General features: G+C 36.8%; 1 protein-coding gene across 1 annotated transcript; it reads left to right on the forward strand.

Moving 5' to 3' along the window:
* The first annotated feature begins 41 nt into the window (after positions 1-41).
* On the forward strand, positions 42-13,194 carry LOC108334004 (uncharacterized). The gene is made up of 14 exons (XM_017569567.2): positions 42-552; positions 694-1,014; positions 1,341-1,520; positions 2,595-2,730; positions 3,200-3,534; positions 9,580-9,709; positions 10,079-10,207; positions 10,332-10,376; positions 10,584-10,663; positions 11,665-11,761; positions 11,881-11,970; positions 12,528-12,581; positions 12,681-12,746; positions 12,846-13,194. Exons 1-14 carry the CDS (start codon positions 188-190, stop codon positions 12,996-12,998), a joined length of 2,181 nt encoding a protein of 726 aa, XP_017425056.1. The 5' UTR covers positions 42-187; the 3' UTR covers positions 12,999-13,194.
* Positions 13,195-13,421: the final 227 nt, after the last annotated feature.

Consider the following 13,421-nt stretch of genomic DNA (forward strand, 5'->3'; position numbering starts at 1 on the left):
GTCTTTTTAAGTAGTATTTGATAAATACACAGTTTTGATGTGTGTAATTTTTAGAACCATACAATAGAGGATACCGCTCTGCCATTGAGATGGTTGGTGGTGTTGTTGTAAGTGGAAGTGGAGCGGTGAGGGTGAGCAAGCACTGGTGCTGATCAGAAGTGAATAGTCTGAATCAAATTGAGAGCAGATGTCATATTGTTGGCACAGTTTGGGTCTTGTGCCAATTTCACAATCCCAAACTCTGTTTTCTTTTTCACAAACACATGGTATCTTCGCGAGGCAGAGGGTTCCTTGTTCACTGCTTCAGGAAATGTCCGTGGTGGAACCATCCTCACAATACCAGTATCAACAACAGAACTACCTTACAAGTATAAGTAGGAATCCCAGTGTCGGAGGGGATGATGATGGAGACGAAGAAGAAGGAATTTCTAAAATAGGAGTGCCAAGGCAGAAACACATCCCTGTTTCCAAGTCCCAGCTCTTGGATGCCATCCTCTCTATCATGTTTAACCAATCCCAAGATGTTTCCCATCACTTTCGCCTTCTCACCTCGTAAGTCTCATAACACATCACTTCTATAGCATCCTTGTCTTTATATCTATATGCTTCTCTATGCATCTCATTTCATTCTCAACTGGAGAGCCAGCGGAGTGAAACATGTTCTGTGTTTCTTCACACTTTAATTCTGAACAGATGCTTAGACTCCATACTTCACGCTGAGCACAAAAGCATTTTAGAAGAGATGCGTTCCGATTATCAACTTGCCAATTCACTCCAAACACACAGTTCACTGACACAACTGGTGAATATACCCAATGTGAATACCAAGGACTCGGACATGCTTACTGATGACAATGACATTATTGCAATTCAGGAAGACGCCAACCTCTATGACGACCAGCAGGATCAGCGGGAAAAGTCTGTGCTCCCTTACCCTGCTTTGGACCTCACTGCTCTTTTACGATCTCTCGACATAGCATCTACTAAGAAAGATTATGATAGTGGTGGCTCCAGGTTTGTCTCAACACACACGCCATTATCATTATGCTCCTTTCCAATTAATATGCGCCAAACACTTCACTTCATTTAATTCAATTCACCATCTATTGATCAAAATAGAATGAAAAACTGTACTACCAAGTTCTGCTTTGTACAGTTTGAAATTACAGAGTACAGACATCATTAATGATGATGAGACCTCTTAGGAGGATCACAGGTTGGAAAGGAAGAGTACTTGGTGTCTTTCAAATGGCTTAATTTTCATTTTACTAATCCTATTTTTTTCCCATAAAAGGTTCATTCTAATTTCTAATTAGGTGCTATTCCAAATTTTCTGACAGGGTCACCATTGGTACTCGTTTCCAACATGCTTTCATGAAGCTTCTTTCAGATGCACAATTTGAAGAACTATCAGCTAGGGATCTGATGTTAACGTCTGCATTGAACACAGATTATCTCCTTACCTTGCCAATATATGTTGATTGGAAAAGAGCATATGAGTCTAATGCCATAATATTTAGGTAATTACTAAATTTCATATTCAATTTTGTATCAAATTTTAAAAAATTATTCTTTAATACTTTATGTGCATATTTATCATTTTAGCTTATAAAAGGGTTACATCAAGTATGGCTATATAATGCTAGGGATTTTTAAATGATAGTTTCAAAATAAATGCTTCAAACAATTAAGTGAATATCCTTCTGTATGATTGATTCCTGATGAGCTAAATAATAGTCTTAACTTCTGTTTGATTTATGTTTTTTAATTGTAGCATAGTTACACTCTTCTCATCTTCTTTAGGATCCCAAGTCAAGGGTTGATTGTTGCAATTTTTTTTATTGTTTTTCTTCAAGCTCAAGCCCTTGCATGAAGAGTTGTGTTAGAAGTATAATATAAAACATTCATGTGTTTTCTACAAATACCTTAAGCTTTTGAGGTAGTTGACTCATGAAAAAATTATTATTATTATTAATATTTTTGTGATTGTTTTTTAGTGCATATTGCCTATCATATGTTTCCAATTGGTCGCTAAGGCTTATGGATGACAATGGGATGGAGCGGTTGCTGGTTTAACTATATTGTCCTTGTCCCCGAAGTAAAACACTTATACTCATATTTGCTTTTTATATTTGACAAGTATGTAAGGAAACATGTTATCAATAATTCAATGCCAAAAAGACACATTTTCATCTCTTCATTGATAGACAACAATTAAGAAATTATAATTACATAAATTTCAAAATTGAGTACCAAATAAACCAAGAGTATTTTTGTAATTTAAAATGAGAATGTGTATGAGAATAGGAAGAGGGTGAATATATACATACCCATCCCGTACATGATTTAAAAAATCGAGTATTACCTTGCTAGTCAATATGGGTATTTCATGTCAACATTGGAACAAGTTTGGACAATACTTACTGATACAAATTTGTTTGTCATCCCTTGTAGAGCTTTTGGCTTAGGTAACATTTTAGATGGAAGGATTAATATCTCTGTTGGTGGATGTGAACTTAAGTAATGCAAAATATATAAATTAACATATTTCTTGTGTTATTTAATAAAAATGTATTGTATATTTTTTATTGTAGGCGTGGTTATGCAACTGAGAAGCAGAAGGGCTTGTTAATTGTTGAAAAACTGGATTACTTACAGTCTAAGATTCTGCGAGGAACCTTCTTTGTTATATCAAAACCACTAAAAAAACTTGGCTCCTGGATCAGTGAGGTTAAATTTCTGTGGTAGTTCCTTCATTTACCTCTTTTCTATTTGTGTGCAGAGATACAACAGTTTTCATTTTCCATGTATGCATGCAACAGTTTTCATTCTCCATGTATGCATGCAACAGTTTTCATTTTCAGGATACAATAGAAGTTCTTGCATTTTCTAAGGATCACTGTTTCCTTTTACATTTATGAGAGCTATAAACAGTTTTCTCTAAACTTTTTCTGAGCAAAATATAAAATATTTTGACATTGTTCATCTGTGAAATGTGTTTAATCAATTTAATCCTCGAGACCGATCTATCTATAAAGCATGCCTTGTGGCTACTTAAGTAATGTCTCTGGTTAAGTATGGTCATGTTTAGGGTTATGCTGCATGAGATGATGACTATATCTATCTGATCAACATTATCTTTAAAATTTGCACATGAAGTTTAGGTATAAGAGTATAACATTTTTCTTCCTCTCTGCAGCTTTACGAAAATGGGAGTCAGAGACATGAAATAGAAAACTGGACAGAAAGCTTGAGGCTTTGGCTAAAGGAATTGTCAGTATTTCAGAAATCACTACTTTATAATGACCCTGATTCAGATGAGCATATAGGTATAAATCAAGAACCAAATGCAGAACTTCCTATTTGGCTGGCAGCTCAGAGGGCAGTAGCTCGATATGAAGGGATTTTGTCACAAGTTGGTCCTCGTGGAAGGCTCCTGAGGAGAATGCTTTCTTGGATAGGACTTATCCCCCCTTTGCCAGAAACTCCTTTTGAAGTTCACAATGATAATAATACTCCTGAACCTCACCTTAGGTTTGATCCACAAATCATCATTTTATTATAATTAGTTGTTAGTTCCTAGGTTGCTCCACAAGTAATCTTTTTCATTACAATCTGCTAATTGCTCCACTTATCATAAAAAAATAGATTGATAGAAACTCCATAGATGACTTTTCTAGGACTCTATGTACTTGCTCAAAATTAGATTAAGGTACTCTCAAGTCTCAACAAGTCTTACATGAATAGAATAAGTTGCCACGAAGGAAAGACCTTTGATAAACCAGATATTCTTATGAGAAACCAATTAACTAACAAGTAACAACTTTAAAATAATTGAATTCATTGAACTCTTGACTTTTGGAGTACATAGGCATTCCCTATATATTGGCAAAGTAGGGTTATGATTAGTCTAACTTAAAACTGGGCTATAAATACTAAGGATATTGTTAGAATCCCTTGATTTATGCTGCAGTTAATATATACTTGTACAGCATGATTAGGCTGACAATATATTTTATATTTATTGTGCAGGATCATTGATCCTGAATTGTAGGGATAGATTATATCCATCATAAATTAGGATATACAGTTATTATCAAGTCTTTGTTATTTAAGAGCAATTGCTCCTCTATGAATGATATCCAAGTTTATATCCAAGATTTTGTGCCATTATAATAAGATAGAGAAAGGAAAAAAAATATTTTGTCAACATCTTTAACGGACAGGTTCCTAATTAATGTAGTGAACATGTCAAAGATACGGTGACATTATGTTAGGCAATTAAAGGTTTACGTGAGAAGGGGTAAAAAAGGGATGAAATAAGTAGTGGGAGACGGTGGTTAGTTGGTTAGAAGAGAGAGGGAATATAAATAACAAACAGATTAAGGAGAGAGGAGATGGAATATTATTTTGGAATTGAGACTGGACCTCGTGGCCAGTGGAGGAAGGGAGACTTCCTTAGGGGAGAGATAGACACTTGTATTCATCTTTTCTACACATTACAGAGGAAATAGAAATATAGATACATGCATATTTCTTTATACTGTTTAGTGTGTGTATTTTTGCTACTGTTCGGTTCGTTGTATAAAGGAACCTAACAGATTTGGTCCGACCTGCCGGATCAGTTTCGGAGAGGAATTGAAGGCAGAGGTGAGGGCGATGACTCTCGCTTTTCAACGAACCTCAGGAAGACGTTCCAGGAACCATGATCGGAGCTCCGCAGGGAGCCGCGACTCCGTCAATGCTGACCGTGAACGACGATCACCAGAGAGTTCGGAGGAGGAGTCGGAAGAAGGGGAGGAGAATTCTGGTGTTAGTAGACAGCGGAGCTAGTCATAGCTTTATATCCACCAGATTGGTGAAAGAATTGGGTCTGGAAAGCATTGACACCCATCCCTATAAAGTGTGCTTAGGTGATGGACAAAAGAAAATAACCAGTAGATATTGCACACGGGTTACCGTGAAATTAGATGCGCTGGAAGTTAGAGATAAACTATATCTCTTTGAGTTAGGCGGTGTGGATGTGATATTAGGAATCACTTGGTTAGCTTCCCTAGGAGAAATTAAAGTGGAATGGGGACACCTAATTATGAAGGTGGAGGTTGAAGGGAAAGTAGTGGAGATAAAAGGAGATCCCATTTTAACACGTCGAATGGTGACACCCGAAGTCCTCTTAAAAGAAAAGGAGATAGAAGCCATGACTCTCGTGTGGAGCTTAAGTCAAGCAGAAGCGGTGGAGGGAGATGGGAAAACCGGGAGATGGACACCGACTCAAGAGGCAGGGCTGAAGCAGATTTTGTCAGACTTCGAAGGAGTATTTCGAGAACCTCAGGGGCTGCCACCTGAGAGGAAAGTTGATCATCGAATACCCTTGAAGGAAGGAACAGAGCCCATAAGTGTCAGGCCATACCGCTACCCACACCTCATGAAAACAGAGATAGAGAGACAAGTTGAACTGCCACCTGAGAGGAAAGTTGATCATCGAATACCCTTGAAGGAAGGAACAGAGCCCATAAGTGTCAGGCCATACCGCTACCCACACCTCATGAAAACAGAGATAGAGAGACAAGTTGAGGAAATGTTGAAGATCGGTGTGATTCGTCCCAGCAATAGTCCATATTCAAGCCCAGTAATATTAGTGAAAAAAAAAGATGGGAGCTGGAGATTTTGTGTAGATTACAGGGCACTTAATAGAGTCACAGTGGCGGATAAATACCCAATACCAGTTATAGAAGAACTGCTGGATGAGCTTCAAGGGCAAGGTATTTTTCTAAGGTTGATTTAAGGGCTGGATATCATCAGATCAGGATGAAAAATGAAGATATTCCTAAGACAGCCTTTAGAACGCATCAGGAGTTTCTCGTTATGCCTTTTGGGTTGACAAATGCCCCTGCCACGTTCCAACATATGATGAATTCTGTCCTCGGGCCATTTTTGAGGAGGTGCGTGTTAGTTTTTTTTTATGATATACTAATATACAGTAAATCTTGGGATGAACATATGCAACATTTACAGCAAGTTCTGGAGGTGTTAGCACAGCAGAAATTATTTGTTAATAGAAACAAATGTGAATTTGGGAGAGAACAAATTCGTTATTTGGGGCATAAAATTTCAAAGGCGGGAGTTGAGATGGATGAGGAGAAGGTTTCTGCGGTGACAGCATGGCCCGAACCAAAGAGTATCAGAGAGTTGAGAGGGTTCTTAGGTCTGACTGGATACTACAGGAGATTCATCAGAGGTTATGGGAAGATCGCTCAACCTCTCACCAACCTGCTTAAGAAGGGGAAGTTTGACTGGTCCCTTGCAGGGGCAGAGGCAATGCAGAGACTCAAAACAGCAGTCACCACGGCTCTAGTATTAGCTTTACCGGATTTCTCTCAAACCTTTCAGGTGGAGTGCGATGCGTCAGGCACAGGTTTAGGAGCAGTTCTGTCTCAAAACAGAAAACCAATAGCTTATTTTAGCAAAGCTCTTTCCGAAGTGTCACTCACCAAATCTGTTTATGAGAAAGAATTGATGGCTTTGGTGTTAGCCATCCAACACTGGTGACCCTACCTTTTGGACCAAAGGTTCGTTGTTTATACTGACCAGAGGAGCTTGAGATATTTGTTGGAGCAACGTATTACTACTCAAAATCAGCAGAATTGGCTGGCTAAATTACTGGGGTATGAATTTGATATTGTTTATAGGACTGGGGCATCCAATAAGGTGGCGGATGGGCTCTCAAGAAAAGGGGAGGAATTGGAGGAGGGAGAAAAAGTATTGCACATGATATCTAGGCCCTATTGGTCCAATTTCCAGGAAATTATGGAAGAGGTTGAGAAGGATGCAACTCTAAAGAAAGTGATGGAAGATATAAGGGCAGATCCGAATTCACATTCGGCGTATACCCTGGAACATGGGAGATTACATTACAAGGGGCAGTTGATTGAATACCCTGGAACATGGGAGATTACATTACAAGGGGCGGTTGGTTTTGTCAGCACAATCTTCCTGGATACCAAAATTATTAACAGAATTCCATAACACGGTCACAGGAGGGCATTCAGGAGTCTATAGAACATATAGAAGGGTGGCACAATCCCTGTATTGGACAGGAATGAAGAAGATAATCACCGACTATGTGGCTGGCTGCCTAGTATGCCAACAGCATAAGTACTTGGCATCCTCACCCAAAGGTCTCTTGCAACCTTTACCCATTCCTAAAGCAGTATGGGAGGACATCAGTATGGATTTTGTGGTAAAATTACCTAATTTTGTGGTAAAATTACCTAAATCGCAAAGATTTGACACTATACTTGTGGTGGTGGACAGACTCAGCAAATATGGGCATTTTATTCCCATTAAGCATCCGTATACAGCAAGGTCTATAGCTGCAGTATTTGTGAAAGAGGTGATTAGATTACATGGTATACCTATGACCATTGTTAGTGACAGGGACTCAACATTTTTGAGCATCTTTTGGCAGGAGATATTTAAATTGCAAGGCACACAGCTTAAGATGAGTACTGCCTACCATCCAGAGACATCCAGAGACAGATGGACAAACGGAAGTATTAAACAGGGTACTCGAAACATACTTACGCTGTTTTAGCTCAGAACAACCTAAAAGTTGGAGTTTGGTGTTACCTTGGGCAGAATATTGGTACAATGCCAGTTATCAAGGGGCATCTAAGTGCACACCCTTTGAAACTGTTTATGGCAGAGTTCCCCCCACACTCACACGATTCATCCCTGGGGAAACAATGGTAGAAGCAGTAGCCTAAGACTTGCAGACATGTGATGAGGCTTTACAGCAACTGAAATATCATCTGGCCAGGGCCCAAGCCCAGATGACACACTTTGCCAATAAGAAGAGGGTGGAGGCCAAAATCAAGGTAGGGGATTGGGTATTTTTAAAAATCAGACCTCATAGGCAAACATCTATGCCAACAAGACTCCATCCGAAGCTGTCTGCACGATATTATGGTCCTTTCCGCGTGGAGCAGCAAATAGGCCCAGTCGCCTTTCAGCTACAACTACCAGAAACAGCAAAAATACATCCTATTTTCCATGTGTCCCAGTTGAAGTTAGCTATTGGAACACATTCAGTTGAAGGCACCCTCCCAACTGAATTGCAGGATGACAACCCACGATATACCCCAGTGAAGGTGTTACAGCGAAGGAACCAGCAAAATCAGGGAAAGGAGATACCCCAAGTTCTCATACAGTGGCAGGAGAATGATATTGAAGGTGCTACTTGGGAGGAGGAGCACTATATCAAACAGCAGTTTCCTAACTTCAACCTTGAGGACAAGGTTGATAATGAGGGGGAGGGTAATGTTAGGCAATTAAAGGTTTACGTGAGAAGGGGTAAAAAAGGGATGAAATAAGTAGTGGGAGACGGTGGTTAGTTGGTTAGAAGAGAGAGGGAATATAAATAACATACAGATTAAGGAGAGAGGAGATGGAATATTATTTTGGAATTGAGACTGGACCTCGTGGCTAGTGGAGGAAGGGAGGCTTCGTTGGGGGAGAGATAGACACCTGTATTCATCTTTTCTACACATTACAGAGGAAATAGAAATATGGATACATGCATATTTCTTTATACTGTTGAGTGTGTGTGTATTTTTGCTACTGTTCGGTTCCATGTATAAAGGAACCTAACACATTATAACAAAAGTTAAAAGGAAACTAAGCAACTGAAACAAATAGCCGATGCTTGTCTCCATTGAATAGGGAAAAGCATATTCATACTTGACTGGTATGTAATTCCCTTAATTTGGGCACCATCTTGGTTGAACCTAAGTTGCTTGAATCAGGCGCCACCAAGGGTTCCTTTTACTTCTTTACAAAGCAGTCCTTATGATCGGACAAACGAAAAATTGAAGGATTTAATTACTTCTCCTTCCATGTTCATTTGCTACCCATTCTCATCAATTTGGAACCGATATTATTGATTGCACTGATTATGGCATTGCAAAATCTAAACAATAAGGGCACAGTGCTGTATATAAATAATATTTCACATTCAAAATAAATAAACAAATAATATAAGTACTATTTATATTACTTTTTCATATTATAAATACTTTTGTTTTTTTCAGAAGAGTGTTTCTCATTCATCTTTTACATAAAGAATCTCTTTAACAAATTGAAAAACTTCCTAAATATTCTACTTTAATATATTTTGTGTAGAAATTGTTGGTGCCAAGTTTCTGCCTGTTCCATTTTCGGGACATAGTTGGTTCTGTCTAGAAGGTTTGGTGCTTTTATACCTTGCAGTTAAGTTCAAACTGTATCTTAACATAAATTGATGAGATGTCACCATCATCATCATCACTCCTGCATAGTACGAACTTATCACACCATAATACTACAACCTTGGGCAGGTCAATTGAGCTACCTGTTTTTTGACCTTGTTTATATGCTAACTCTCACTCTGTAGTGGGTAATTTATTTTAAATGTATGTCTTAGTTCATCAATTGAGGAATAATTGTTCTAAATCAATGTTCAGTTTGCTAGTTTTAATTTAGGATAAACTTAATTGAAGCATCATTGTTTGATATGACCAATCAAGAGATGTCTCCTTCCAGGCCTACTTTTTTATCAAGGATATCACTTAATGATATATGGAGACCTGCAACAAGGAAATACTGTGGAAATGATCCTTGGAAAATGTTGAAAACTTCCATTTCCATACTTTTCTCACAGTCAGTCCTGCAGGTATTTCCCGATACCTACAATTCTTTGTAGCGCTGTACGAATATGTATTTAGGAGATCCATTCTTACTTGACCTATGTGTAGGATTTGAGGACATGCCTTATATTTGTGACCTTCATGTCTTCAAGATTCCATTCCTTCTGCATCTTTTTTCTAAAAAGATTGGAGATAGATTATACATCTATTATTAACTATAAATATAGCAGTGTCATGATTTTACTAATGGTTGACATTATTTTTCACCTTTTTAGTCTGGTATTGAGTTTATGTTCCTAGCTGTAAGAGTTAATAAAGTTCTTTGCTGGCATTGATTTTTCATCTGTCGATTATACTAGAAAAACTTATCCAAATCTTACATGTTCTGAAAATAGGAGCCAGCATTTGAAGAATTAATTCTACTATATACCAAAGAAGTTGGCGAAACATATGGTAATGATAAAGCTGACGTTTCATCATTGCAGTTAAAGATCTATGAAAGAATTCCTATTCCAGATTTAGCGGTAATCATTTTGCCTCTACAGGGATTGACAAGTCCCAAATGAGAAGACCCTTCTTAATGTTGTTCCTGTTGTAACCTTCTATTTCTATGTGTGATTCTTCAAAGGATATTGAATTTATTTTCAGGTAATATTCCCTCACAAAAAGCTATCATTCCGTATCATAGACACGGTAAGAAATCTGCTAACATTCTTGCTCTTCATTTCCGAATTAGTTTTAAACTCATTTGAACTTACATGTTGTGTTTTAAGTATTTTGTATTCTTATTTTGTATATGTTGAATTGTGATGTAATTTGAGCTTCCTCTCTAAACCTTTTATTTACAGTATCTTTGTATTGATTTGTTTATCCATGTAACTGTTAACTATAAACTTACAGGTGCGCTTGGATGTTGCCACAATTTTGGGACTTCTGGCATACTTCATAAACTACAAATTTGAGAATGTCTTATCTTCCCCGTATGTACAATTTTTCTGAATCTCCATAGGCTATTTTTAATTATAGTTCTAAGTTCTTCATAGTTAAGCTTAACTATTCCTCATGCTACAGATGCTTTGCTTTTTTTCCTTGACAAAGTGGGAACGCCTCATGGTCTTGTGTGTGTGTATTTTCTCCTTTAGCAATTTATCAAAAAAAAAAAGTATCAGCGCAATAATTTACTTCTTTAGGAAACTGTAAGGAATTCAAGGTGAACTAAAAGTCGCACGTAGGGTGGGGACGAGTAAGATGAACAATATATAAATAGAAAAACTCACAATAATATTATTTTAAGGTTTTTGGTTGAATGTGGTGTTTTTGTCCTTTATATGAGTTTGTTTATGACTTATCTTAAATCTCCCTTCAAAGAACCCACAAGAACATGTGAAACTGGGCCAAAATTTGAAAACATCTATTAAGTACCATAGATGGAGCATGGTGCATAATATAGTAGAATAGTTTGAGTTATTTAGGGATGGTGTTTCCTTATTCTTAGTGATCTCATCTTATTAGGAACCTTATTTTAATCTTAGTAATTTTATTGTATCTTTAATTCCGAAAATGTTTTTCAAATAATTTTATTACGAGAGAAATGGTTTTTAAATTGAACACAAGGTTTTATGAAGGTAATTTCTAAACTACAGCGTATATGTGTGTGTATATATGCATGTGTATGTGTGTGTATTTATAAATATATGAAATTGACAAATAATTTTACATTCATATAAAATTATGTATATGTGATTTATGTGATTAAATTTTTCAATCTAGCGGTAAGTTCTAGAAAAACATAATCCATTCAAAAGATATTGAATGGTACTACATTTGGTAAAAGTTGTGTAGTTTGATCTCTCCCCCTATATAATGAATTCTTTATGATATAGAAACAACTCATTTCTACGTTCCACCAGCAACTTTCCGGCTTAAAAGTGACACCATTTGAAAACTGATGGTAATCAATATTTACTTTAATTTTTTTCAGATCAGCAATTTTACTTGATGTTGTCGCCATAAGTGCTCTAATAATATATGGGAGTCGTGTGGTCCTTGGTTACAAACAGACATGGGATCGGTATCAGGTAATTGACATTCTCCTGTGCTATCAGAGATTATGGTAGAACATTGTGAAAGAACAAATCTTTCTTTATCATTCTGTGGAAAGGAAAATATCTGAATTGTCATGAATGTTATATTGCAGCTGTTAGTTAACAAGACACTCAATGAAAAAACATTGGCAAGTGGCTTTGGCTCAGTGCATTTTCTTCTAGATGCCTCTGAACAGCAGCAAGTGAGAAACTTCCTTTGCTGTGCTTTCTGTGCACCCTGTGGATTACTTTGAAAAGATTAATACTACTGATTTATTATTTGATAAAGTGGTGCTCAATGTTTTTGGTTTTAATAAAGTTATTTGAAGGTTTTGAACGATTTTCTTTGACAAATTTAAGGTATAATCTCTTTCTAAACTATTGAATCATGTGAATGTTCTTGCATCAACTAGTCATCATGTAAATGTTTCTCGCATCAACTGGCCTGAAAAACATCTTAGAATCATTTAATGGTAAATTTAAAAATATGAAAATCAGATCACGAAATACTTAGTAGAATTAATTCAATTTTTTGTAAATACAAGCAATTATGAACGTGTTTAGTGGTTTATGTTGTGAAATCGAACTCCTGAACAGTAGCCCCGGTCATACTAAGTGGACAGGGTTATGCACGGTGTCTATATTGTAAAATGGGGGACTGCTCTTCCAAAATAGGGTTTCTTCTTTACAACCTCGTTGTTACGTATTCTGATCTCCATTGACGTCAATCTCCCTAAAATTTACATATATACTTTTGCAGTACAAGGAAGCTGTTTTGGCCTATGCCATCCTACTCAAAGCAGAGAAGGGCCAGGTTTGTCAATTATTCCTCCTAATTAAGTTACTCTGCCTTCAGTTGTCTGCAAATTCATTTTAAGATATAGCATTCCAAGTGTAACATTCTTGGCTCCAGGTTATTTCTCGGCAAACTGTTGGAGAAAAATGTGAGAGATTCTTGTATGAAGTGTTTAAAGTAAAGGTGATACATATATAGATATAAATTTTTTTGGGGGGTGCGTCTGCTCTCTATATTATAGTCTGTTGGTGCTGCTGATCTTAATCATTGCATAATTGGCAGGTTGAAATGCCAATTGACAAGGCACTTAATACATTATTAAGGCTGGGCCTAGCAACTGAAACTTGTATTGATGGGAATAGGGGATTGTTGGCTATACCTTGTCCTAAGGCTTATGAGGCCCTTAAAGAACGATGGAATATTTTGCTGTGTTAGAACATGCACGGTCCATAGAGTACTAGAAACGATCTTCACAGTTGACCAACAAAGGCATTGTATATAGTACATAATCCCTCATTTTATCCGGTAATAGTTCTCTGTATATAGATGAGGCTAGGCATATTCATGCTGCACTGTATTAAAAACAGTTCTTTATTTGTTAATATAGTTTTTAATACATTATATATGCTACTACCAAATTTTCTTTATTTGTTTTTTTTTCTTAAAAGTACCAAATTCATAATGATAATTTGAATATTACAGGAGTTATTTCAAATACTTTACACCCAAGTGTTGTATTTTTTTTTATCAAAATGTCTATTTCGTAGTTCATTACATACTAAAAATGAAAAAGTGACCCACAACAAATAGTGTATTATGAAAATTTTAGATAAAAAAATGCAACAAAATAATATTTTA

The sequence above is a fragment of the Vigna angularis genome, chromosome 11 (assembly GCF_016808095.1).
Source record: "Vigna angularis cultivar LongXiaoDou No.4 chromosome 11, ASM1680809v1, whole genome shotgun sequence".
NCBI lineage: Eukaryota > Viridiplantae > Streptophyta > Magnoliopsida > Fabales > Fabaceae > Vigna > Vigna angularis.